Source organism: Debaryomyces hansenii (genome assembly GCF_000006445.2).
Source record: "Debaryomyces hansenii CBS767 chromosome F complete sequence".
NCBI lineage: Eukaryota > Fungi > Ascomycota > Pichiomycetes > Serinales > Debaryomycetaceae > Debaryomyces > Debaryomyces hansenii.
This window is the reverse complement of record NC_006048.2, coordinates 2,179,454-2,206,780: the sequence shown is the minus strand read 5'-3', so window position 1 is coordinate 2,206,780 and position 27,327 is coordinate 2,179,454. Positions and strand designations below refer to the sequence as shown.

The 27,327-nt window shown below is 35.8% G+C and overlaps 15 protein-coding genes across 15 annotated transcripts; 8 read left to right on the top strand and 7 right to left on the bottom strand. All coding sequences in view use genetic code 12, as the record gives it.

Annotated features, from left to right (window-relative positions):
- Positions 1-375: 375 nt before the first annotated feature.
- Positions 376-1,317, bottom strand: DEHA2F26466g (DEHA2F26466p; the record flags this gene model as incomplete). The annotated part of the gene is made up of 1 exon (XM_461490.1): positions 376-1,317. One exon carries the CDS (start codon positions 1,315-1,317, stop codon positions 376-378), a length of 942 nt encoding a protein of 313 aa, XP_461490.2.
- Positions 1,318-2,703: 1,386 nt separating this feature from the next.
- On the top strand, positions 2,704-4,992 carry DEHA2F26444g (DEHA2F26444p; the record flags this gene model as incomplete). Its single annotated transcript, XM_461488.1, has 1 exon — positions 2,704-4,992. One exon carries the CDS (start codon positions 2,704-2,706, stop codon positions 4,990-4,992), a length of 2,289 nt encoding a protein of 762 aa, XP_461488.2.
- A 953-nt stretch (positions 4,993-5,945) lies between these two features.
- Positions 5,946-7,718, top strand: DEHA2F26422g (DEHA2F26422p; the record flags this gene model as incomplete). Its single annotated transcript, XM_002770860.1, has 1 exon — positions 5,946-7,718. One exon carries the CDS (start codon positions 5,946-5,948, stop codon positions 7,716-7,718), a length of 1,773 nt encoding a protein of 590 aa, XP_002770906.1.
- Positions 7,719-8,029: 311 nt separating this feature from the next.
- On the top strand, positions 8,030-9,199 carry DEHA2F26400g (DEHA2F26400p; the record flags this gene model as incomplete). Its single annotated transcript, XM_002770859.1, has 1 exon — positions 8,030-9,199. One exon carries the CDS (start codon positions 8,030-8,032, stop codon positions 9,197-9,199), a length of 1,170 nt encoding a protein of 389 aa, XP_002770905.1.
- A 30-nt stretch (positions 9,200-9,229) lies between these two features.
- On the bottom strand, positions 9,230-10,132 carry DEHA2F26378g (DEHA2F26378p; the record flags this gene model as incomplete). The annotated part of the gene is made up of 1 exon (XM_002770858.1): positions 9,230-10,132. One exon carries the CDS (start codon positions 10,130-10,132, stop codon positions 9,230-9,232), a length of 903 nt encoding a protein of 300 aa, XP_002770904.1.
- Positions 10,133-10,302: 170 nt separating this feature from the next.
- Positions 10,303-11,169, top strand: DEHA2F26356g (DEHA2F26356p; the record flags this gene model as incomplete). The annotated part of the gene is made up of 1 exon (XM_002770857.1): positions 10,303-11,169. The coding sequence occupies one exon, from the start codon at positions 10,303-10,305 to the stop codon at positions 11,167-11,169; it is 867 nt and encodes a 288-aa protein (XP_002770903.1).
- Positions 11,170-11,233: 64 nt separating this feature from the next.
- DEHA2F26334g (DEHA2F26334p) lies at positions 11,234-12,400 on the bottom strand (the record flags this gene model as incomplete). Its single annotated transcript, XM_461485.1, has 1 exon — positions 11,234-12,400. One exon carries the CDS (start codon positions 12,398-12,400, stop codon positions 11,234-11,236), a length of 1,167 nt encoding a protein of 388 aa, XP_461485.2.
- Positions 12,401-12,548: 148 nt separating this feature from the next.
- Positions 12,549-14,564, top strand: DEHA2F26312g (DEHA2F26312p; the record flags this gene model as incomplete). Its single annotated transcript, XM_461484.1, has 1 exon — positions 12,549-14,564. One exon carries the CDS (start codon positions 12,549-12,551, stop codon positions 14,562-14,564), a length of 2,016 nt encoding a protein of 671 aa, XP_461484.2.
- Positions 14,565-14,648: 84 nt separating this feature from the next.
- DEHA2F26290g (DEHA2F26290p) lies at positions 14,649-16,721 on the bottom strand (the record flags this gene model as incomplete). Its single annotated transcript, XM_461483.1, has 1 exon — positions 14,649-16,721. One exon carries the CDS (start codon positions 16,719-16,721, stop codon positions 14,649-14,651), a length of 2,073 nt encoding a protein of 690 aa, XP_461483.2.
- Positions 16,722-16,898: 177 nt separating this feature from the next.
- Positions 16,899-17,813, top strand: DEHA2F26268g (DEHA2F26268p; the record flags this gene model as incomplete). Its single annotated transcript, XM_002770856.1, has 1 exon — positions 16,899-17,813. One exon carries the CDS (start codon positions 16,899-16,901, stop codon positions 17,811-17,813), a length of 915 nt encoding a protein of 304 aa, XP_002770902.1.
- Positions 17,814-17,885: 72 nt separating this feature from the next.
- DEHA2F26246g (DEHA2F26246p) lies at positions 17,886-20,888 on the bottom strand (the record flags this gene model as incomplete). The annotated part of the gene is made up of 1 exon (XM_461481.2): positions 17,886-20,888. One exon carries the CDS (start codon positions 20,886-20,888, stop codon positions 17,886-17,888), a length of 3,003 nt encoding a protein of 1,000 aa, XP_461481.2.
- Positions 20,889-21,047: 159 nt separating this feature from the next.
- DEHA2F26224g (DEHA2F26224p) lies at positions 21,048-24,635 on the top strand (the record flags this gene model as incomplete). Its single annotated transcript, XM_461480.1, has 1 exon — positions 21,048-24,635. One exon carries the CDS (start codon positions 21,048-21,050, stop codon positions 24,633-24,635), a length of 3,588 nt encoding a protein of 1,195 aa, XP_461480.2.
- Positions 24,636-24,783: 148 nt separating this feature from the next.
- On the bottom strand, positions 24,784-25,398 carry DEHA2F26202g (DEHA2F26202p; the record flags this gene model as incomplete). The annotated part of the gene is made up of 1 exon (XM_461479.1): positions 24,784-25,398. The coding sequence occupies one exon, from the start codon at positions 25,396-25,398 to the stop codon at positions 24,784-24,786; it is 615 nt and encodes a 204-aa protein (XP_461479.2).
- A 210-nt stretch (positions 25,399-25,608) lies between these two features.
- DEHA2F26180g (DEHA2F26180p) lies at positions 25,609-26,412 on the top strand (the record flags this gene model as incomplete). The annotated part of the gene is made up of 1 exon (XM_461478.1): positions 25,609-26,412. The coding sequence occupies one exon, from the start codon at positions 25,609-25,611 to the stop codon at positions 26,410-26,412; it is 804 nt and encodes a 267-aa protein (XP_461478.1).
- A 746-nt stretch (positions 26,413-27,158) lies between these two features.
- Positions 27,159-27,278, bottom strand: DEHA2F26158g (DEHA2F26158p; the record flags this gene model as incomplete). The annotated part of the gene is made up of 1 exon (XM_461477.1): positions 27,159-27,278. The coding sequence occupies one exon, from the start codon at positions 27,276-27,278 to the stop codon at positions 27,159-27,161; it is 120 nt and encodes a 39-aa protein (XP_461477.1).
- Positions 27,279-27,327: the final 49 nt, after the last annotated feature.

Sequence of the window (27,327 nt, the reverse complement as noted above, 5' to 3'; positions counted from 1 at the left end):
AGTGTGAATTTAAAATTTTATCCAAACAGAAATCAACACTTGAACTTTTATAAATATAATTTAATATGTCGAATTTTCTTGAACCGCTTTCTTGGCTTATCTTATGGTCTTGCTAGCTATAAATATTTTAGTTAGGAAAGTAGTAAATTATCAACATTTTACAGAAAGACAATCTGATAAAATACATTTTTGTGTCACATATTTTAAACCGGTTTCGCTGCTAGGAAAAAGGCCGTAATTCCGAGGATCGGAGGTATGGATATATGATGTACGAAAGAGAGAAGCTATATAGAAGCAATACAGAAGCTATTAATAAAGTATTATCAGTTCAGAAATGAAGGTCGATATCTTATGAACTATTATTATTAGGAGAAATCAATTCGGAAAGCCATCTTTACGTGTAGAATTTGTAGTTTTCAGTGGTAGTAAAGAACTCTGAACATTGGATTCGTGGTTGGAATTAGATATAATTATTTGAGGCGGAAAAGCTATCCCTGGCTGATGTAGGTCATTAAGTGTTGTTTCTGCTTTCGGGATGGGGGACTGGGCTCTTTCGACGTGGTCTTGTTTGTCGTTGTCATTTAGAATGTAGTCATTATCGATCAACGAGTCAATTTCAAATGGACTGGCAGGTGCAATATCCGTTATCTCTTCTTCCGAATCTACGCAATCCTGCTGCATGGCGATTCTTTCTAAGAAATAGTTGTGTCTCTTCTTCTGTAGTTGTATCGAGTCGAGTTTTGAAGTTCTGGGTGGCTTGAGGGATTTCGAGTCTATTGCATGTCGTATACGGGCATATTGGCTGCCGTGGTTTTCATGATCGCTAGGTCCATTGTCGTATGTATCAGAAGTGGAATCGCTGCGATGAATTGGTACTTCGTGTAGGAACTGATTGTTATATACGGTGGCTTGTGTTGATGATATATCATTTTCAATTTCGTTGATAGCTAGCAAATTACCAGCTTCACTGAACGGCCTTATTGACATAAAACTAGTCTCTTTGCGTCCCTTTTGACCCTCGTTTCGCTTCTTGAGCTGTATTTCGTCCTCACTATACGTATTGTGCTGTTCTGAAGAATTCCTTTTCAACTGACGAGTATTAGTTTCCCTAATTTTATCCTCGTACCCAATATACTTAACCTCCTCCATATTCTTATGAAACTCATGCTTCTTCAGAGGCCATTGGCAAGCTAGATTCTTTTCCTGACAATTCTGGCATACCGGATACAGTAGCTCGTCACACTTCTTCTTTCTTTTTCGACACGTAAAGCACCCAGTCCTGGATCGTGTCTTGGGTATTCTAATGGACATATCCATAATTTTAGCCTTATTCACAGACGATTTACTAATAGCTAATTCATGTTACGACTAAATAAAGTGGGTTTTCATTGAGTCATTCCTAATTGGGTAAAATGGAAAGCAATTAGCCGCGCTTGCAACCACAAGCCAGAATCTTTACAATGCTGGCCATAAAGAATAAATCCTTAGGTACTTCGTTAATAAGTCTCTTTATTTATATATAGTCTAGTATACTAGCTAAACTACTATCGTTATAATAATGGTTTGGATGTTAGACATGATTTAATGAATAACGAGAAAAGTTTGCAATCATTAATAATTATTTGAGATTTTTGCATTTGCTTTAAAGTTAAATATTAGTTAATTCCCTTCATATCTCGAGTATAATTGATTAGAGAGGCATATAATGCAAATAGAATATGGTTAATTAGATTTTCACTTTCCCATTTGCATATATATAACTCAATGCATAACAGAAGAAGCGTAAAATAGACCATACCATTTCATACATAGTATTGAATTCATTACAGGCGATACAATGTACAGTGTATTGAATGATTCGTTAGCTAGATCAAATGGACGAACTACTAAATGTCTACTAGATCAAATGGACGAAATACTAAACGTCTACTTGATTTAGCTGCGAATTTGCAATATTTCGGTGAAAGCAGCGCGTTGTCATTTTTATTAGAATGCCGATTACATTTGCCAAAGCTATTGGTATCTCTCCCATGCAATTTTCTCAACATTAATTACACCCTACATTTTTGATATGAAGTATTTTAATGGTAACATTATCCACAAAATAATAACCCAATATCTGCTGGAATCCTGTATATGCTTACATCACTTGGTTCTTGCAATTTGTGACTTTAGAAATATCACTTCATGCCAAATAACGGACATTAATGTAGTTAGCTCCGCAGACTATTCACTACAGTTTTTGCATCTTAAAGTCTTCTGGATCAAATTCTATATTCCAATAAAACGAATGAATTGTAGTTCTAATAGACAATCCAATCCAATCCAATCCAACACCTTCAATTCCTTTTACACACATCAACATATGGAATGATTTCCGAGTATGCTGAAAACTCACGTGAATGTGACAAATTAGTAAGCTTGAAATTTTAATTTAATCGGAAGGCATCCAGCATAGTAGTCTTTGCTGGAAACTGATTGCTATAGTTAAACAAAGACCTATTGACTTGCTACTAACGAGAGTTATACAGACGAGGCGATAAATAGTATATTTTTTTTGGGTGTGAGCTTCTTTTCCAGTTCCATAAACGTTAGAAAACAACCAGATCGCCTGGTTTTTGGCATTCTTTTTTATTTCACAGACCACACGAGAAGGGTGAGCTTTCAGGACTCAAGTTTGTGAATTATTGGCCCAAATATAGTATGGGATTATTGTCGTTGGGTACCCCTTTAGACTGGCACGATGCTAATAAGTTCAATGAACATGTCAGAGAGAATGGTATAAGGCAGTTGATAAATATTTTCAAGCAACACTCTGCTTCGAGGGTACAAGATCCGTTCTTATGGGGTGAAGAAGTTGAGTATATGCTAGTCGATATTGATGCGAGGTCTAAAACTGCTAAGTTAGCGATCGATAAGGATTACATATTGAACGATTTGAACGACCCCGAAAAACCTGAATCGTATGAAAAATCGATCAAGAACAACATTTTATTTCACCCAGAGTACGGTAGATACATGATTGAGGCTACTCCTTTAAAGCCATATGATGGTGATTTGCTAGACGATTATGTTTATGTTGAGGAGAACATGATAAAAAGAAGGAAAGTTAGTGAATCAGAATTACCGAAGAATATTAAACCTCTCACCTTAACAAGTTTTCCAAGAATGGGGTGCGGTAACTTTACTTCACCGCCTGCTAAACCAATAGGTCCAGCATCTCAATCGTTGTTTTTGCCAGATGAAATCATTAATCGTCATGTAAGATTCCCAACTTTAACAGCAAATATTAGAAAAAGAAGAGGGTGCAAGGTCGCTATTAACTTACCAATGTATCCGGATATTAACACTAAATTAATAGATGATTCTATTCCAAAAAATCGTGATTTATTTGAGTCTGATAAGGAACCATGGGTTGGCGCCTCCAAACCAGGCCATGTTTATATGGATTCGATGGGATTTGGAATGGGGTCATCATGCTTACAAGTGACTATGCAAGCTCAAGAAATCGACGAAGCAAGATACTTGTACGATACATTAGCGCCTCTCACTCCAATAATGTTAAGTTTGACAGCAGCAGCTCCAATTTTCAAAGGTTTCTTAGTAAACCAAGATGTTAGATGGAATGTTATTAGTGGAGCTGTTGACGATAGAACATTCATAGAGAGAGATGTCGAACCATATACGGGTTATGATTTTTTTGGAGGACTCGATGTAACAGAGGAAGACAAAAAACACATGGAAACATTAGGTGGAGGTCGTGGTGTTAATGGTGACCGTATTAGTAACAAGTATGGAGAGACCAGGTTAAAGACCTCTGACGGTAAACCAATTCAAAAAATCACTAAGTCTAGATATGAATCGATCAATAGTTATTTGAGCGACTACAAATATTCGGGTAAAACAGATGTGTATTTCAAAGATAAGTACAACGATGCTTATATGCCTATGAATAAAAAAGTGTATGAACAATTGATGGACTCTAAATTATTTGATCCAATAATGGCACAACATTTTGCATATTTATTTATACGTGATCCATTAGTTATATTCTCCGAGAGAATTGATCAAGATAATGAGCTAGAGAATGATCACTTTGAGAACCTACAATCTACCAATTGGCAAACCTTGAGATTTAAACCGCCAGCCTTGTATCCAAAAAATATCACGCTGCAAGAGTTAGCTGCTAAACCAGGGTGGAGGGTAGAGTTCCGTCCTATGGAAATTCAACTAACCGATTTCGAAAATGCAGCATACTCGGTTTTTATTGCATTATTATCCAAAGCTATATTAAAGTTCAAACCAGATTTCTATATACCAATTCTGCATGTTGATGAGAATATGGAAACAGCGCATAAGGTAGATTCTGTTCTCAAGGATAAATTTTGGTTCAAGACATCATGCAAGTGGCGGCTCAATAACGATGAATTCATTGGCTACGACTTAAGCTGGTTCGATAGATTTATTAATAGAGGTAACGACGAGCTAGGAGTCGACGAAGTCTACGTGAATGGATACGCGAGCCACGCTAAAGAGAACGTCATTAATGGCAATAACCTGGCAGATACATCTTGTGACTACAATGAGTCCAAATACACCATCGACGAAATCATCAATGGTGGTGAAGACTTCCCCGGTATGATCAAGTTGATCGTCAAACTAATTGCTACTGAATTGCTCCCAGAATCGTCGCACCATCACTGCGAAACGTCGCAACTTGCAAATAGAATGTTGAAGCTCCAAAACTACTTGCGATTGATATCGTACAGAGCCTCGGGCAAAATCCCCACGATTGCCCACTGGATTAGACACAAGGCCCTTAGCAACCCATTGTATAAACAAGACTCCAAGATAAGTGAAGAATTGGCTTACGAATTAATTAGAGACGCAACTCTCCTTTCTGATTTGGACTTCTCCAACCGTGATTTATTTACCAGCTACTTCGGGACTTCAATCTCTAATTTTTTGAGAAACAACTCTAATTCCACCTAGTTACAATTTTGCCCTATTTCCTTTTTGATTCATATACTTCCTTAATTAGATATTTTGCATATATATGTAGTTATTGAACACTAGCATATATGCGAGCAACATACAGTATTACAGCAATCCTGACTACATTATATACTCCACTCCATAGTTCAAACCAAAAACTCAAGAACCAGGCACTTGATTATAGCACAAAATATGGCCAATAGACTGTGGCCTATAGTATGCCTAATGACAGAGATAACTATGTTGATTGTTAATTCAGCATCGGATAATTTTCAATACAAAACTCGTCTCTACTCTTTTAATACCACTTTTTACCAGCATTATCATAAGTTCATTTCTTAGCATAATTTCATGTTTATACATAAAAGATCACCAATTTAACTCAATAAATATTGCATCTTATACTTTATATTTAAACCCCCTTTCAACGTAATCCTCTAATCTTGGACTGTCTAACTAAACTACATTGATAATATAGCTTACGAGGCTTAAACATCGCGAAGATGTTCCTTACAACTGTTCAACCTCACCTTATACTCCCAAATAACATAAATTTCTAGGAAATAGGCATTTGGATTTCTAGTATCAAAATTCTTTATATTCTTCAGTATTCACTTATACATAATGGAACATTTCATAAAAATCTGGAGATTATTTATAGTAAAAATATAGGGTATCAGCTGATTTCTTACAGATAAAAGTAAGAATCTCGTTTATTATAGAGAAGATAGATAAACGATGAAGAGATAATCTAAAGTTTAGTCTAGTTCGGCTTAGTCTAACTTTAACCAGGCCCTGTCCATCCTAGCCTAAGATTCGAATCTCCTACATATAAAGAATCGCAAATTTCACAAACGACACGCTTACTTTTGTTCACAAGTAAAATAAACAATGACTAGGTGAATAAAACACTATAAACCTGAATCTATAGAGCAAGAACGATAGAAAATATGGGTATTATCGATAATTTTAAGTCATTTGTGCACTCTATAACTACAGAGGATCATTATGCGTCTTATGATTCGCCATACAAAAATTCAGCAGTTAATAATGTTGGAACTACAGTTGGAGGCGGCAATTCGAGTTCAAGATTGCACGAGTTGAACCGTTTGGCCACAGTTAATTCGTCGAGTCATTCGCTTATTGAAGGAGGTAATAATGGTAGCAGAACTTCGTTATCGCGTAACGGTTCATCTACTACAGTTGGTTACAGACCGGGATTAAGATCATCGAACACGAATTCGTCGGAGCTTCAACTTCAAAATTTGAATGCTAGTGGGCAGCCACCGTTGCCATCAATCGACTCATTGTGGGACCGTATTGAGAGCTGGTTAGAGGAAGAATACCCCGAATTGGGGGACAATTTGAATGACGGAGTTACCACTGCGGATTTGAATGAGTTTGAGAACGATTTGGGATGTGGGTCGTTGCCGGTAGAAATAAGACAATTTTATAAGAGACATGACGGACAGTTCAGAGGTGGAAAACCTACTGGGTTGGTAATGGGCTTGACGTTGTTAGATTTAGAAGGTATAATAGAAGAATATGCTATTTGGGCTAAGGTTAACCAAAGATTGGAAAAACAACAATATATGTTCCAACATCAACAGCAACAGCAACAGCACCAGAAGGCCACGTCGTCGGCCGATGCTTCTGAAACACATGGTCATGAAAACAAGATCAATAACTCGTTTATTGCCAATCAAAAATCCATTCCGCCAAATGCCATTCAACCATACTACGCACACCGTGGTTGGATTCCATTTTTGAAGGATTTTTGTGGTAACCAGATTGCTATTGACCTAGCACCAGGTCCACAAGGTCACTGGGGCCAAATCATTATTTTTGGTAGAGATTATGATACAAAGTTGGTTATTGCATCGAATTTACAAGAGTTCATGTTCGGATTTGTTTCAGACTTGGAGTTAGGGAACTTTCAAATTGATCAAAACGATCAAGACGGCGGCTTTTTGGACGGCTCCAGAAACGACGATGATTACATGATCGGTGATGGTGAAGAAGATCAAGGTGAGTTATGTTTCCGTGATAGAGAACAGAAGGAATTTGGTAACTCTATAAAGGGCAAGCTTACATATTTAGAGGTGTTAAAGAGAAGAGCTTTGAAAACGTTTGGTATAACTAATCTCGAAAAGTTTTCCACTTCTTTCACTCCTCAGAGAATGCCTCATGCTAAACCAAATGCCAGTGGTATGGCGTCTCCAGTTAGAGCAGCCAGTCCTAGTATGTCTGGTGCAACTGCCAATACGAATAAGTCTCAGAACCCTTTGATCAATATGGAAAGTAGTAGTAAGGTTGCTTTACCAAAGGAGACTCTTATTGACGAAGACGAAAAGGTTCCAGAAGAACCAGTGAAGAAGTCTGAAGTTAAAAGCGTAAAGAACACCGCTGCTGCGGAACCAGAAAAAGAAACTAAACAAAAGGATGAAATCATAGAAGAAAAACCCGAAGTCATAGAGACTCCAGCCAAGGAAGATGACAAAGAAGAAGAAGAAGAAGAACAAGAAGAAGAAAAAGAACAAGAAAAGGAACATGAGAACGAAGAGGCCCCTGAAGATGAACAAAATGAGGACGCTAAACCTTTGACAAAAACCCAAAAAAAGAATCAAAGCAAGAAGGCTAAAAAACAACAACAGAAACAAAAGCAAAATGAAACGAACGATGTAGAAGAAGTGGCTGAAGATTTGAACGATGTGGCGTTATAATACGTCGTCTGATTTGTTTCATTTCTAACATTTATTTTATATTCGATTTCTTGGGCCGTTTAGCTTGTTTTATTGCATCGTAAGATGATTTCTTGTTATTATGATTATGATTACATACAGCGTATTTGAATTTTATTATATAGTGAACATAAATTAAGATAGTTTCAAAAACGAAAACCTATTTATTATGGTTGGTAATTTTGTGTAACATATTTTTATTTGTAAACAGATCAACTCGTACCATTGTAAAGTAAGCTGCTAAATACAAGGATTTATTCATATATGGATATCGTTAATACTACGTATATAAAATGAGATCACTCAGTACCTGGGATCAATCAAGTGGAAATAATGAATACCATGCGAATGAATCGAATAATCAGACAGAGCCGATCTATAATTCATCGATAAATGCAGTAGCTTCACTGCTGCATCAACTAGAAACACAAGAAATTATACCACCAGAAGAGCTAATAGATTCAATAGCTTCTGTTTCAACTTCAGAAAATAACAACTATATTGAAGAGGGAATATATCAACAGGAAGATGAAGACGGAGACGAAATGTACACGGGCGGAGATTCATTTTCTGGTGCAGATCAGCCCACATTAGAGCAAATACAAAGGGTATACTATACAAAAGGGTTGCAAATGCTAGATAGTTTGCAGCTTATTGATTTATCACCGTTAGCCAATTGGAAGCTATCATCGTCCAAACAAGAATTTAGTTTAAGTCAATTGCGGGACGATTCGTCTGATAGTTATTGGCAATCTGATGGGAGTAATGGAAGCAATAATATAAATGCTACAAATGGTAACGCCATAACAAATAACCAACTTGCAAATCCACATTCGATCACTATACAATTTTCGAAAAAAGTATCATTGGAGAGAATATCAATATTTACAAATTTCTCAGCGGATGAATCGTATACACCTTCCAAGATTAGAATACTAGCAGGAACGTCCGACGATTGGGATTTGAGTGAGGTTTGCACTGTTAATTTCAATAAACCAATTGGCTGGTCACATATCATCTTTAATGCCATCAGGGATGATGGAGTACTAAAATGTTTTACTGTCAAACTCGTAATTCTCGCAAACCATCAAGATGGTAAAGATACACGTATAAGAGCAGTTAGATGTTTCGGTAAAAAATCTACGGCGGTCAAGCCTCCGGTGAAAGATGTTGCTCCTCCTAGCTTAGTAGGTGACATACTAAAGGATCTCAATCTTACCAGTGGGTTTAGCAATGCTTCTGGATTACTGTTAAATAATCAAATAGTCCAAAATTTAAGTGATAACCCAATATCATTTACGCATAAAAGTTCAATTGATTTAATCGATGATGGGGATGATGATATCCGTGATGATGATTCAGATAAAGAGACCAACAAGATTTTGAATAATGTCTCTGAGGTTATAGGGTTCAATTCGGGGTTTCAGAGTGTGGAGTTATCTAGTATTTCATCAATACGCTGAGCCAATAAGTCGACTTATCTATATATATAATTAATCACTATTTATCTTCAACGAGAAGTCAACAATCCCACATCCTTGATGGATTGAGGAAGTTGAATAAATGTCAATATCATTACACAAGTAACTGCTTAAGTTGGAAAGAGTTAAACCACCGGAGCATTCCAACAAGAATGACTTCAGCTTGCCTTCGTAGAACTTCTTCAAGCTTTGAGCAGCTTTTTGCAACTCAGGACCTTCAAAGTTGTCCAACATGATAACATCAGCACCTGCATCAATGGCCTCACGAGCATCTTCTTCAGTACTTACTTCAACTTCAACCTTAACTGCAAACCCACATACTGATCTGGCACTTTTAACCGCTTTAGTAATACTACCAGTAGAGGTTATGTGGTTATCTTTCAACATTACCATAGAGCTTAAGTCGTATCTATGGGTATCAACACCACCAATCAACATAGAGTACTTTTCGAGTTGTCTGAGACCCGGAGTAGTCTTCCTAGTACCAGCAATAAGACCCGTGTAACCACTTTCATCTGCCAAGTTCTTGGTTAAACGAGATTGCGTAGCTATCCCAGAAGATCTCGCTAATAAGTTTAAAGCAGTTCTTTCTGCCAACAAAATCTTGTTGGCCGGGCCCTTAACTACAGCAACAACGATTTTTCCCTTATTCTTTTGAATCACTTCCTCAGTGATGAATTCGCCTTCCTTATGAAGCCATTCAACTTCCAATTCACATTGCTTAAAGACTTCTGCTGTAAATGGTACTCCCGAGATCAATCCTGCTTGCTTCATGTATAAGGAAGCCGTTTCTTGTTTGTTCCCGACTACAAATGCACCAAAATCAAAAGATGGCACATCTTCTTGTAAGTAATCGGTAATTAATTGTTTCCATTTGCCATTGGCAGGGAGTAAGTTTGCATAAGATGAGGACATTTTCTGTTATATGGAATATTCTCTTACGTTTTCTAGCTTGGATCCAAATGCTAATTTCAATTTTTCGAATTTTTCAGAATCTGTGGAGCGCATGAAGACAGAATCAGAAATAATTTACGAACTTATATACCCTTTTTATTACCAGTTCATGCATAGACTCGGAATTTTTCATGAAAAGAGATATAACTCAGCTACTATCCCCAGAGTTGTCTCAGCTGTCTTCCAGAAATGATAAAAAACGTAAGCCAACGAATCTGAATAAAAAGGTTCAGACAGTGTTAAATTTCCCATCGTCATCACCAAATGCGTCTCAATCAACTACATGTCCAACATGTGGTATGACATACTATAGCCATGTGTCAAAGGATAATGATGTTCATAATAAATACCATTTCAACTTTATCAATGGTATTCCGTGGCCTACATCATTTTGTAACAATGTGCTTGAGAGATTTATTGTAGTAGATCATACGACTGGTAAGGCCAAAGGGACTTCAAAATCGAAGAAATCACAAGCTGCATCTAAGGAGACGTTGGTTATGACTATTGACAGAAGGGCTAGTAAACAAGTGAAGCGAGTGGAGGAAATATTGAAAGTAGTCAATGGAGAACTAAATGCTGCATCGGATGGTAAGGCATGGCAAAAAGACCACAAGGGACCAATCCAAGGAAGGGCATTTATTGTGGTAATAGATGGACGGGCTATTGGGATATGTACAACAGAGCCAATTCAAGATGTGGATCAACAGTGTAGGTGGATAATCCATAGAACTCAAGCACTTGTGCCGAACCAGGTGAATAGGCTGATTAAATTGGGAATTTCACGTATATGGATAGCCCCTAAATGGAGACGATACGGGTTAGCAAGGAGGCTACTTGATATTGTTTTGGTTCATTCTGTATATGGAATTGTGCTTGATAAAAAAGAAATCGGATTTAGCCAGCCTAGCTTTAGTGGTGGACTACTAGCCAAAAGCTTTAACGGGGTTACACATAAGAGCGGTGAAATCCTAATACCTGTATACCTAGAAGAATAAATAGTCATGTATTATAATATATTCTTGTTTAATGCCGAGTCTATAGAAAGATGTTCAATATTAATCATTCAGCAAAAACAGTCTGCCCTCCAGCAACACCGACAATTTGATCGACATAGTTATAAATAGATGCTGTTAAACCACCATTTACCGTAATTTTAATCCCTCTAGGTAAAGCACCTTTCCATAATGATCTATACCCTTGCTCCATAAATAACCTAAATGCGGTTGATAAAGAATCTTTGTAAATTTGTTTACCGTTTTTCAGCTGCAAATGACTTTTGACTACATCCAAAGGTTCGGTTAACGCCACGACAGCTATAGACGAGAACAAATGTAACCCAAGCAGTTGGAAAGCGGTATGCTTATGGCCAAACCAACTTTGTTCATTACTATTACTGTGTGGATCAAGCAATTGTCTTGTAGCATTATATGTTGACAACCATACGGTCGAAATAGCTACTTGACGAACCATAGTTATGCATGTACCGGACAGGAATCCCTTCAAGCCCTTAAGCGAATAGATTTCACGGATGGTTCCAAGGAATGTCATTGTAGGATGCTTATTGTATTTAGCCTTTAAAGCTTCCTTAGTGGTGTGATGTTTTGTAGCAACCTGGAACCTACTGGTTGGTTTATTATTCGCCCTATATTGTGATAGTATATCTGCTGTGAAATACGCATGCGGCGAAACGTATTGTTTACTAAAGATATTTGCAGTTGGCTTATGGTGCTTGTTTAACACTGTGGTCCCTGTAACATCATATTTAATTCCATGTTTTGCTGCTCTTGCAATCTCATTATGTAATGTCATGTTCTGAATCATCGTAATCTTGATGTTTTCAAACGGAATTATCCACAATGTTTCAAGGAACCCACTCATAACACCCGCAATCACAATCCTTGGAGCACTAATCTTCTTATGACCATGACTATCAGAACTATCCAGGGTCATAAATTTTGTCAGCCAGTTATACAGAACTAGTCTTGCCGAATTCTTCATTACGGTACCGACAACCAACGCACTACCTCCCTTGAATAACTGGGCAATTGTACTCGGATAATTACCTGGAATATTAAATTTCTGCATTTTCCCTGAATCATTAAGCTGCTGTTGTGTTTTAATACAATCTAATGGATACGTTAAAGTTGCGGATATTGCAGCTGCTGTAGTTCCCGACAACAACGCCGTAAGCAAACTGTCACCACTAACCGAAATTTCTTCACTCATTGATTCTTTTCTTTATTACTGAAATATCAAATACTAGCACCTTTTTACTCCATTTACATTAAAGAGTTGGTCGCGCATAAAAACAAAAATTTGTAATAGTAAACAAAACGCTTATCATTGATTTATTACTAGGTACTTAACAAGAAGAATGGATGATAGTGGTCAGAGGAACAGAATACGGAGCGTAACTGAACCATCTACTCCTTTGAGACGAAGTTCTCGAATAGACCAAAGTTTTGCATTTTACTCACACAGACAGAGGACCATATTCAGAACTAGTGATATCCATTTACCTCCACATGAGTTACCGTCAATTGCCGCAAAGTTAAGCCAAGAAAGTAACTCTGCACCTGGGTCACTGAGAAGGTCAAGACGTAGGTCCCGGTCCCGACCTACGACCCCACAAACAGGGAGAGATTCTATATCAGGATTATCATCAGGTACCTTGACACCTACGAGAAACAATAAGAGACGAAGCTCTAGTAATTTTACAATGGGTAATAAAAGAAGGAAAAGGCGATCTCTCATTGTGACGGAGAATGGAGTAACGGCGTTGGACCCGAATTATATTGGACCTATAACGATTGACTACTTGCGATTGTTCTGTAAAATTACGATAGAAGAAAAAGCCGAGAAAGAGAACTCTAAAACTGAAGTTCATGATAGCGACCCACCAGTCGAACCACAAGAAAACACACCAGCTAGGTCGCCTGGAATTGGTGATCGAATGGAGACACGTAATATTCCGATATTTAATGATTTTGATCAATCCTTACCACTTCCAGACGTCGAAGGCATTCCAGTTTCTCCAGAATCCGATGATTTAGGACCACTATACGACCCCGTTGAAATCGGAACACCACCGAAAACTACATTCTCGTACTTGGAGCGTATATTGGCGGCACAAGCTAAAAGAAATCAAAAGGTAGATAAGGAGACTGAACATAGCTTTCATAAGAAAACTCCAGATGAAGGTAATATGCAAACTATAGATTCAAGTTCAATGCAAACTCAATTTATTATAGAGGATAACAGTGCCCATATTAAGAATGTTCCTCCAAACGATTTGAATATACGTTCAAATATTGAGCCGGATAATAATACTGGACCTAAAGTAGAAGAAAGTTTGTTTGTTCCTGAAGAAAGTTCAGGCATTGATGAGCCGACACCATATAATGAACAATTGTTAGATAATAAACAATTGTTGGATAATGAACAATCGTTAGATAATGAACAACCGCTAGAATATGAACAAGACAACAATGAATTTGTTGGCATGAATGACGAATATAATGATATTGAGGATAAGATGAATATAAGTGACTTATCTAAACCAGACCATTTATCAGAAGCTATATCAACACCAACAAGGACTCTTCTAGAATTTACTACCCACGAGGAATTGGAAGGACGGTCACCAACTTCTCCAAATGCTGTGGTAAATGAAGAATATACAATTGATAATGATTTCAATAACGATTTGTTTGAGGAGGCATTTGATACAAATAATGAACATAATGAAATTGATAATAGCTTGGATAAGCAAACTGACAAGTCTACTGGAGCTCCGGCTACTAGGATAACAAGAAGTAATAAAACTAAAATAGAACGAAGTCATTTACCATTACCTATAAACATGGTAAAGAATGTTGTCAAATTATTGCAAGCTGCACCTACAAGGGGTAATAGTACTGCTACTAATAAACAGAGAAATACCCAGAAAGTCAAGAGACTTACACCTGACATCTATGAGTTTATTCAACAAAAGTCGGATGATTTCATTCTGAATGTTGTAGCGGACTTAGAGGCATACTCGGGACATCGGACTAATAACAAAAGTAATCAAATCAATATCAAAGATGTTCTTCTTTATTTAAATAGAATTAAATTTAGTTCTGGGGGTGAAAATAGGATACAGGAGGTTGATAATATAACAAACTTGGCTTATAAGTTCTTACCCTTGGAGTTGCTTATTTCACTTGATAATAATTTACATGGCCGAGTTAATAGACAGAAACCCAAGACTTATGAAGAAGAAAATCACTCGGAGAGCTTTGAAACTGATAGTGAATCAGATTACAATAATGAGCCTGCTCTGAAACGAGCAAATTCGGCTCAGCATATAAGACATTTGAAAACATTTAGTGATAGTGAAACTGAATAAGTTTGCGTAGATAGATATAATTGTACTATAGATACATGTATATTAATAAATATTATTTACAAGACGAATGCTTTTATTAATAATTTACGATAGCTCTCGTTGCATTGCAAGCTCTGCTTGGTTACCCTTCACTAATTTAAATAATTCAAATATTGCAGCTGGAGTAACCCCTTGAATACGCCTGGCTTGACCTATAGTTGTAGGCTGTATAGTATTTAGCAAGTGGCATACTTCATAAGAAATCTTCAAATTTCCTTCATTTGTATAATTGTAGTTCAAAGGTAATAGTAAGGTCTCATCAGCTTGATACGCTCTTAAATGCGCTTCCTCTTTTTTCATCCAAGGCTCGTAAGTACTCTCAACGTTAATGCGTCCCATTAATCTTCTGTTGACGTGGCTATATAACTCTGGCAATTCTCCATTTGGAGAAAACTTATGCAAATGAGGTATTATATCTGAAAGGCTCACATCTTTATAAGATAGTAATTTCCAACCATCAACAACTGTAGTTTTATTCATATCCAGATTACATCCTTTCAATACTGGTGCCCATTTCGCACCAGAGAATGAAAGGGATTTTAAATGTTCCTTAATAGAATCAAAATGCTTCATTTCGTTCTTGAAGTGATCATATCTACTTTCACTTACAACCCCTGCATCATAACCCTTTTGAAGTAATCTTTTATCAGCGTTGTCAGATCTAATGGAAATTCTAAACTCTGATCGTGAAGTAAACATTCTATACGGCTCTTCAACCCCTTTCGTAATTAAGTCATCAACAAGTACTCCTAAGTATCCATCAGATCTATGAATATCCAAGGAAGGTTTTTTAGCATATGCCAAACCAGCATTAATACCTGCTAAACATCCTTGAGCTGCTGCCTCTTCATAACCCGTCGTACCGTTGATCTGTCCTGCAAGGTAAAGTCCGTCGACCAATTTCGTTTCCAAGGTCATTTTGAGTTCTCTTGGATCAACATAATCATACTCAACACCATAACCTGGTTGTAACATTGTAACATTTTCACAGCCTGGCATCATTCTAACCATTGTTTCTTGTATTTCAGCTGGCATCGTGCACGATATACCATTCGGGTAAACCAAGTCAGTATCCAAACCTTCAGGCTCAAGCCAGACTAAGTGAGTCGACTTCTGTGGAAACTTTATAATTTTAGATTCAATGGATGGGCAATACCGAGGACCCTTGACAGTCTCTCTGATATGTATTGACTTATCTAAATTGTCAGCGATAAGCTTATGTAACTCAGGAGTCGTTGAAGTCATATGACATTTCATTAGTTGTTCTTGAAGATCTACTTCGTCGTTCAAATAAGACATTGGCTGTGGTGGATAATCAGAAAGCTGAGGAGCCAAATTTGTATAATCTATGGTTTTTGATGAAAGCCTTGGTGGTGTACCTGTCTTCAAGCGTCCTAAACGGAAGCTTGCATCACGAAAAGTCTTAGATAAACCAGATGTTGCTTCTTCGCCCATACGCCCTGCAGGGTGGCATGAAAGACCTATATGAATCTCACCTCCCAAGAAAGTACCTGTTGTAACAACCACCTTGGAACATTTTAATATACGACCATCCGACAACACAACTCCTCTCACTATTCCAAAATTTCTACCGGAGGTGTCTATGATTTGATCTCTTGGCGGCTCAATAATAATGTCTTCGACTTGCGCTTCAATCACTTTCAAGTTTTCATAGTTCAAGATTTCTTTTTGCATTTCAGTTAAATAAATCTTTCTATCAATCTGAGCACGCGGGCCATGGACAGCAGCACCTTTGGAAGCATTCAATATTTTGAAATGAATACCTGCTTTGTCGGTAATACGGGCCGAAACACCATCTAACGCATCAATTTCTCGAAGTAAAGTTCCCTTTCCGACACCACCCATCGATGGATTACAAGAGGCCGTACCTATTTTATCTATGCTAGGAGTAACCAAAGTAGTGAAAGTCCCGGAACGTGCTGATCCTGTAGCAGCCTCACATCCAGCATGTCCTCCTCCTATAACGATAACAGGGTGCTCCACTGATTCAGTTAATTTTCTTTGTAGATCAGCATTAATAATAATAGATCGAGACTGTTGGTAAATATTAACGGTTGGTATCTTCGGAACAAATCTTTGAGTCAACCGTAGCACCATATTTGTTTTAGCTTGATATACCTGCAATAACGTCTTATGGTTCTTATTTAGTATATAATGATACTTTTGGTCTAAATATCATACTTTAATTTTGCGTCAATTTTTATGCGATATCTCATCACTACAAAAAAAAATAAATATGTTAAAGGCATCAATAAGTAAAGAAACTAAAACAATATGAGCAAATTAGAAAGTGTATCTACAGTAGGTGATGATTTGGATGACGGGTTAGAGTACAATGTTGAATTTTCTTCGGGGGAAGAGATCAATCCAGATTCAGAGCTTGAAGATGATAATAATGCATCTGATGAAGAATCAAAGAAGGCCAAAACCGAATCTGAAGCAAATAATGGCAAGAAGAGAAAAGCAAAGACATCCAAGTTGCAAGAAAAAAAGAAAGTGAAAATGGAGATGGACATTGCACAGAAGAAAAACTTATCAAAAGAGTCATCTACAGACGTTATTGCAGATTTTATCAATAATAAAATAAGTCAAAAGAATCCTAACTTGTCTACGTTGGAATTATCAGAATTATACTTCAATAAAACGAATTTCAGATCAACTTCGGAGTTTGATGAAGAGAAACGTAGTTTGGACAATTTGACCAAATTCATTCTTGGAAGGTTCAAGAATATGTTACCATCTCATGATAAGAAAAATAAGAAGAACAAGAACAAGAAGAATAAGAAAGAAGATAAAAGTCATGACAGTTCAAATAATGATAAAGACGAGGCTGAAGAAAGGAAATTTATTGCAATAGTATCAATGTCAGCTTTACGTGCTTGTGATATTCATCGTGCTACTCGTGAGATTTCAGGCTCATCCCTAAAGCTCATTAATAAAAATAAACTTGATGTAGATTTGAAATTGGTCAAGACAACAAGATCGCGTATTCTCTGCTGCACTCCGGGTAGACTTTTGAAAGTTTTGAATAGTGAAGATCTGGAGTTAAATAAGGACGAAATTAAGATTATCATAGTTGACAATTCATATTTAGACCAAAAGCAGCAAAACATTTGGGATATAAAGGAAACTCCTGAAGCCCTTAGTATATTGACAAAGGAAGGTGGCTCAAAAATTTATCTTTACTAATATGTATATGATTTTGCATGCTATACATTGTATATTATAACCTTACATAACTCAAAGAAATAAATCTATAGATTAGGAAATCAGTAATGGCAAATATATTCCTCTATTGGATTTGTAAAACTCAGCAATATTCTTAACAATAAGAGTCATAGAAAGGTCATCTATATCTATTTTATCTTCCATTGCCTCTTTTAATTTTTTGATATGATATTGAATTAATGAATCATTCACATCAGTGATAGGTGTACCATTCGCAAATTGTAACAAGTAAACTATATTTGTAAAAACCAAAAGAAATTTCTCTTTAGTTATAGTAGAACTGGCTATGTCATTCTCGATCAACGCCTCTTCCTTATTCTCTATAGACTCCTTGCTATCATCAGTATTACTCACCGAACGTGGTAACTCATTGATTATTCTTTTCTGTATTAAATCTTCTAAAATCCATTCCTTCTTCGACTCAGTAAACATTTTAAATACATGTTGGTTCAGAAACAATTTTCCATATTCATAATCTTTTGCATAATTTTCCGTAAACGGTGACAAATACTTCGATGACAAATAAAACATTAAAGATGACAATCTGAGCGAAGGTCTATTTGATAAATCCAGACCTAACGTATCATTCAGAGTTGATAATAGATTAGTAATAAACTTATCAAATGACTCTATAAACGATGAATCGTCGTTATTACTAACGCAGGGAATAATTTTGACAACTGAACCAAATATATCTTTACACAAAGTATGTAAAGCAGATATTGATTTGCGAATACGATCATTCTGATTACTTTCATTGAAACCCATTAATCTATCCGAAAATGTTAATAAGACACGTAGTAAGTAATAGAAAGTTTCCACGTCATTATTCTTCTCATCGTTCTTTACTAATGACTCAATTGCTTGAATTATATTATCAATTTTATTGTATAGAGTTTCATTAAAGCTTTCAGTCAAAGTTTCAAACGTATTCAACATTAGCTCCCTGGAAAAATTGCCCCATTTTCCAGACAGGTTGGTTTTATGGCTTGAAAGCACTTCAGATAGATGACTTAAACAATTATTGGGACTCAACCTATCCAAATCAGACTCTTTCTCAAAGTTTATTATATCTTTGTATTCAAAATAAGTATCAAACCAAATATTGATCTGATGATAAATGTCATGGTTTGTGGTAGACAATGAGGGCAACGACGAAATTTGGGCTACGAAGTCTATGTATTTGTTTAAATCTGCATCAATAGTTTCAACCAAATCTGATGAGAATAATTCGAGGTTTGTAGTTCCAGAACTAAATTTCTTGTCGGCAACACTCAGTTTAATAGCTGACAATATGTCAGCGGTTGCACCCAGTTCCTTGGATAAGGCGTCGAAATGTAATGTAAATATGTGCTTTGTTTTTGAAATGACATTTTCAAGCAAATCTGTGGCAATGGTTTTATTATTTTTCATAGAATTTGAAAGAAGCTCTATTAATTTCGAGTTAGATCCGTTTGTTATCATCGAAACGTCCAACTTCTTTAGACTTATAATAAAATTGTGAAAAATAACAAAAGAATTGGAAAGATTATTTATACCTTTCTCATTATTATTAGAATTCTGTTTGATTAAGTTATCACTGAATATAGCTAATAGCTTTGGGAAATCATCGACCGTTACTGCTTCAGGATTTGAAACATTTCTCAAAACTAAGTCATGATTGAATTTGACATCCTCATTTTCAATCCAATTATGAAATCCTATTAAACTGGACGCTTTCCAAGCGCCAGTAGCTTGTTTCAAGTTCTTTAATAATTCATTCTTAGTAGGCTTTTCTGTATTAAAATATTTGGAAATATAATCACAAGTGTTTTCAATGTACTTGAAGATTTTATAAAAGTTAATGTTGTAAGTATTTTCCGGTTCTGAGGCTGACAAGATCTTCGATAAAATCTTGTCTAAATAGTCATATCTTAACTTAACAAAATTGTCGTGGACCTTAGTTAATGTGTCTAATTCTTCATTGTTATGATTTAATATTATGTAGGCAATTAAATAGTTAACAATAGGCGAAAATCCCTTGTTGTACGTTTCGTGCAAGGCATCTTCGGGATCTGAATCTTCATTGTAATCCGTATCGTGCAACCTTACATCTTCTTCTTCATCCTCATCCTCATTCAAATCGTCCAAATCATCACTAACAAGATAGCTATTAGCTCTAGATATGATATCTTCCCATATAAGTTTTTGCGACGGTTTATATTTACCTGCGTCATTCGAATAAGAGGTCAGACTAAATGCATTATAGCTTGAAAGCTCTGCTTCCAAATAAGATACAAATGATGCTTTGAATGCCGCCAACTTATTAGCTAAGTGTTTATCGGTTTCCAAGGTATCTCCAAAAATACACTCTAACGTGTAAAAGCATTTCGCATAGTATATGTAATTAGAAGTGCTCTTCAAAGGTGGCCTCCGATGCGACGATAAAAGCCTTATTTCAAACGACACCAATTGATTGTTGATGATATTTTTCAAAATAGTCAATTTCTCATTTCTCCTGGCTTCACTTGCTTCCTTTCTTCTAATGGTGCTACTGTACTTGGAAAATGAATTCAGCGTGTTAAAACTAACAAATCTTGATTGTCCATACGATAAATCCGATAATTTTTGATCAACTTCACTTGTCACTACATACATGTTACTAATATCCTCAGCGATTTTTATGAGATCACGATATTTATTACCAACCAAACCATGTAAATCTTCCTTAGCATTTGTGACATTCTGTTTATAATTTTTATTTAGTTTCTGAATTTGTTGAATAGTTAAATGCGTAAAGATATCATCTATTGACGTATCTTCATTTATAATTGAATTCGCTCGACTCAGTCGAGTATCGTTGGCCGATGAACTAAGCATTGGTCTAATGATTTGTCTATTTGACTCAATTGTACCTATTAGATTAGGTGGATCAAGTTCATTATCTTGAAATGTCGCAAAAGATGTTGTCACGCTATTCATTGATTTTTTTTCATTACACAAAATATTTTGCTGATTCAAATTAATATACCAAAGAATAGGGCCGATAAGTAGCATTTACTACATTAAAAAGATTATATTATAGATAGACATAAGAGGAACCGAGTTTATTTTAACTGCATAGAATTGACAGAGGGATCCTGATAATCTAGAATAGCTTTGAATTAAATCGAATAAGTGGTGAATAATTAAAGACTATTCAATCGAATCACCAAGATGCATTTTAATATAATATTGACGTTGGTTAGTTTTTTTATACATATTTGCATTATACAGTGCTCTACTCGACTAGAGAAAGTGAATAAAGATATAATACGGAGAGATGAGGTCGAGCGGAGGCCGGCGGCAATAGAGAATTCTAATGTAACACCATTAGATTTCAGATCTATAAAAGACTGGAAGCTCACGAACTTACTTTTAGTGAGCGATATAGACGGCAACTTGCATGGAATTGGAAGGGATAGCGGTGCTTTGTTGTGGACATTGCCGATAGAAGAGCCACTAGTTAAAATAGCCACTAATAGCTCAGCCAATAACCATCACGATAACGAAAGCACACAATCTAACATTTTATGGTTTGTCGAGCCGTATAAGGATGGATCATTGTACTATTTTGTGCCCCAGTTTGGCCTCAATAAACTACCAACGAGCATTAAAGATCTAGTACTCGAATCTCCGTTTTCATTAAGCGGAGATGATAAAATTTATACTGGTACTAGGAAGACATCACTTTTCACAATAAATATATACACGGGAGAAATCAAATCGGTATTTGGAAATGAAGAAAAATGCCCCAATCCCAACACACACTATCGTAATCGAGACTTAGGTCAGCAAGACACTATAATGCTCGGTAAGACAACTTACGAATTATCTATTCATTCTAAAGAAAAAACAAACATAGTATGGAATGTGACTTACTCCCAATGGGGTCCAAATAATATTGACAATGACTTAATTGTACAAAATCAGCAAAGTATGGATAAGCTTTATTTCACGCCATTCCACGATAAATCATTGTTGGCCATAAATAAAGACATAGGAACGCCAATTTGGATCAGCAAGTTGCCACTGTTGGCGGTCAATGTATTCGATGTATTCAATAATATGAAGTCTCTCAATGACTATGTTGTTTTACCGCATCCGTTAAAATATTTAAATGACCTACAAACCAGTTCTAATGAACAGTCGGCAAATAGTGATTTATGCTTGATTAATAGGACTTCAAATAGCCAGGAATGGTTTGCAATGAGCTTCAACAATTATCCCACACTAATAAAGAGTGCTCCTATATCGGAATACCAAATGGCATTATATAAATTAGGTCATCAGCATTCGCAAGATGTTAACGTTGATTACTTGAAGAATTTCCAAGTATTTGAGTCGGAATCCGAATCTAATAAGGTGGTGGAAAACTTGATTCGTGGTATTCATAAATTCAATCACTTAACATCAGATAATCTGTATCAGCCCGTATCAAGATTCACGGATTATAAGGACGAGGCTGTTAAGAAAATTGGAGATGGAAAGTCAACTGGCCAACCTGAACAGTTGGAAAACAATCAAATTCCAAATATTATAGATGGGATTAGATTGTCAAAACCAGAACAAGATGAAATAAATGAATCCAAAGTACCACCGACATCAAGCAACCAAGATTTATTATTATTAGATTCTGGAAATTCAAATAAGTATTTATCACCCCCTGATAACAGCAGTTCTACAACGATAACTTCATTATCACTTATCAAAAGAATTTGTGAAGACGTTATTGTTATTTTGGTGTTATTAGCATTATTGATGTCTTTTGGTAAATTTGGAAAATTAGGCAAAAGATTAAAAAAATTTATCATCGATAAGAGTATAACTCTTGACTCGGAACAAAAAGCGGGAAATAGCTTCCCAGATGACAAAATAATCAATAAAATAGCAGTTAATGATGACCTGGGGAATGAAAAACAAAGTGTGGATATAACTTCGTCTAATGTTGAAACAACTGATTCTATTATTTCTTCGTCGGATGATTTCAATAATATCAATATATCTCAGAAGGACCAAGGGATTACAAATAATAATTCTTCGAACAATAATGGCGTTAATACTGATGAAGGTAAAGAAAAAACTATAAAGAAGGTAACAATTATCACGCCCAATGAAGCACTTGAGAAGCCAGATTCCTATACTGATCGTAACTTCAATGAGAATAGGGTTGAATTTGAAGATCATGAGAATAATCCTGATGACTCGAATAGTGAGATCAACCTTGAGGATACTATTACTAAAAAGAAGCGCAAGAGAGGAAGTCGAGGAGGCAAGCGAGGCAACAAAAATAAAAGAGTTTCGGCTGAAGATGTTAACGACCCGCAAGATAAAGAAAGCGTTCATAGTGATGTCGACTCGGCTGATGTTATAAATACCAAAAGCTTAGTTAGATCTAAAATTAATAAAGTACCGACGAAGAAATTACAAATTGAAAACAATCTAATAATAACTGACAGAATTTTGGGTTACGGTTCTCATGGAACCATAGTTTATCAAGGGACGTTTGAGAACAGGCCAGTTGCAGTGAAGCGAATGTTACTCGATTTTTATGATATTGCTAACCACGAAGTTAAGTTATTACAAGAAAGTGATGATCACCCGAATGTTATAAGATACTTTTGCTCTCAACTGAGTGAAACAGAAAAATTTTTATACATTGCATTAGAGCTATGTTTATGTTCTTTAGAGGATATTATAGAGAAATCAAAATCTTTCCCCAAGGATATTAGATTGAAAGATATTAATGCCACCGACGTGCTACACCAACTTGTGAGTGGGTTGCATTATTTGCATTCTTTGAAAATTGTTCATAGGGATTTAAAGCCGCAGAATATATTAGTTGCGGACTTGAAAAAATCTACAACGAATTCAGTCAATCCTTCTGCAAGGTTATTAATTTCCGACTTTGGTTTATGCAAGAAGTTAGATGCTGATCAGTCATCCTTCAGAGCCACTACACAAAATGCTGCTCTGGGTACTTCTGGCTGGAGAGCACCTGAATTACTATTACATCATGATTTACTAGAGATCTCCCCAGATACAATTTCATCTGTTGGTTCTTCTTCCCGTCATTCAATAACTACGGCGACCTCAAACGTCAATGGTAAAAGATTAACTAAAGCTATTGACATTTTCTCGTTGGGTTGCGTATTTTTCTATATATTAACAAAAGGTTCTCATCCATTTGGTGATAGATACCTTCGAGAAGGAAATATTATTAAGGGTGAATTTGACTTATCCGCATTGAAATTCCATTGTCCAATGGATCATGTTGAGCTGTCACATTTGATAGCATCCATGATTCACTTTAATCCTAAAATGAGACCTGGCACAACGGCAATTTTGAAACACCCTTACTTCTGGCCTATTAATAAGAAATTAGAATTTTTATTAAAAGTGAGTGATAGGTTTGAAATTGAAAGAAGGGATCCTCCAAGTGATCTCCTTTTAAAACTAGAAAGTATATCTATAAACGTTCATCAAGGTAATTGGCACAAAGAATTTGACACAGAATTTATGGATAATTTAGGAAAATATAGAAAATACCAACAGGAAAAGCTTATGGACTTATTGAGAGCTTTTAGAAATAAGTACCATCATTTTAACGATATGCCTGCAACTTTGCAACAAAAAATGAGCCCCCTACCAAATGGCTTTTACAATTATTTTAGCGAGAAGTTTCCAAGCTTGTTAATGGAAGTATACTTTATAGTCGAAGCAAACTTGCAAGACGAGCATATATTCGAAGAATTCTACTTGTGAATCCACCTTCCTAATCGATGCATCAATTGACTTTTCATTTCTATAATAATAATGCATTTTAATTTTATATTTAAGCTTTTATTTTATTTTAATTCATACATCATACATCATACAATATACAATATATTTATTTATTAATTATACATACTCATTTAGTGTTCGACCGTTTAGACTTGCTTTGTGGTTTTGTTACCTTAGAAGCTTTACCCTTAGGTTTCAGAGATATCTTCTTCTTAGCCGATGTTTTAGATGTAGGTTCAGATTTAGGTTTAGATGTGGATTCTGAATCACTGTTGTTTTCAGGATCACTAAATTTCGTATGAACACCGGCAAAGTTTGACGAGCTTATAGCTGGAGAGCTCATATTGGAACTAATCGCTGCTCCCCCACCGTTTAATTTCGTACCAAGAGTATTCTGAATGAAAGTTCTTGCAGCCTCAGCATCTTCCTTAGATGTATCTTTTGACGCTAATTTAGCTTCGAGCTCTTTATATCTCTTCATGTACAGTTTAATTCTTGTCAATTCTTTCATTATAGGATGTTGATCCGTATTTATGCCAAGGGTTTTCAAGTATGAAAATAGTATGGAAATTAATACATATGAGTAGTTATTATATATCTTTATGCGTTCCACTTGTGAATCTGATGCTGCTATTTTCTCTTCTAATGACTTCTTTAATATTGGTTCCAATTTTTCTGTAAGTTGGTCTACTGAATTATCCAACGACTGAACAAATAAATTCACGTTATCAATATTCTCCATGTTATATCAAAGTTGCTTATTAGATACAAGTGTTATTTTATTGGAATCACTTCTCCAGTTTTAATTTAGTAATGTATGTAGAAGAAGCTATTTTGTTGATAAATATTTACTGGTCTGTATTTTATTTCTTGATAAAATTTATTTATGTGCGATGCTCATTACAACGTTTAAATCTTTTCAAGTTAGTAATTCATATAAATAGAATATAGCATGGCACCTGGTAGAACTAATAGAGAGATCTTAACCGGTGGTAAGAAGTATGCCCAAAAGCAGGCCAAGAAGTATGGAGTTGATGAGGTAGTATTTGATAAAGACTCCCGTCAGGAATACTTAACAGGGTTCCATAAAAGAAAATTGCAAAGACAGAAGAAGGCACAGGATTATAATAAGGAGCAAGATAGGTTAGCTAGGATAGAGGAAAGAAAAAAAATGAGGGATGAAAAGAAAAAGGACATTGAAACTCAGCTCAAGAGGTTCAACGAGACGGTTAAAGAAATAACTCATTTCAACGATAGCGACGACGAAGCTAGTAATAAAGACAACGAAGAAAACGATGGAAATTGGGCTGGCTTTGGTGACGACAACGACAGTGATCAAAATGATGAAGATTCCAACAGTTCGGCAAATAATAAGCATAATCTTCCAAAAGGAATTCTTCAGCATAAGGAGGTGTACAAAGTAGACGAAGACCAGCTCTTACCCGACTCCAACGCAATAATAGATGATGAAACTACTGTGACTGTTGAATCCATAGATAACCCTGCCGTTTCAAGTGCTCAGCAAGAAGATTTGGACGCAATTGCTAAAGCTAATAACGTTAATTTGAAGAAATCTGACGAAATACTAGATGAATCTATAAAGAGGGCTAAGAACTATGCTGTCTTATGTGGTGTAACTAAACCTACAAGCAAAGATAAAGTTAAGAAGAAGAAGTTTAGATATTTGACTAAAGCTGAAAGAAGAGAAAACACCAGAAAAGAAAAATCGAAAAAGTTTAGCAATAAGAAGAAATAAGCATATTCTACGTATATAGGTACATACCAACATACAGAGTCCAAATCCATGTATTTCTGATTCATCTATTTGACCTTTTCATACATTAAGCCCTATGGCTGGTTTAGCACCGGGTAACTCTTTGGTCTCAGCCGTGAAAAATTCGATGTGAAAAATTATTGTACTAAAGAAACTTTTCTTACAGCTTTTTTTCTTTATTTTCTTTATTCAACCCTACAACAAACAGTATGTATACTACAAGATAGAATAATGAGATAACATTACCGTGATGACACGCTGTCGCCCCAAACGGAGGCTCCTTTTACAGGACTATGACCGAATCGATTTTATGCCAAACACACTGAAAATTCTGAAGTGTAATTGTATCTCAATATTTCAAAAACCAGTACTTAAGAACCATTTACTAACTATTACCAGAAGAATGAAATCAACAACCATTTCGTAGTCTTGTTCAGGATGTTCTTTTTTATAGATTTTTTTCAACTGTTTGGGCCTTATGGCTCTTTCATTATTTTCTCTAATATTTAATCCATGAATATAGATTGTTACTCCTTCCAATTAACTATTGTATCAACACGTTGTTGCTTCGAAGATTTCAAATGATTTGAATATCAGCTGAATATCAAACACTGGCTTATGATGTTTCCATGCTAATCATGAATACTTCTGATTAAATCATACCTAAATCGTGAATCACTAAGTGATCACGTCTGAAGCCTAGTGTTTTATCTTAACTGGTATTCAATTCATGTTATCGTAAATACTTCAAGCATACTTTCACTGGTAGGCTGGTTTACCGTAGTTCTACTTCCTTCTTTATAAGCCACTGTAGGGTTCTTCGATTCAGGTACACTATTGACATTCATAGTCTTCCCGATTTCCGGTTCAATTTTCAATGTATATCACGTGATATTT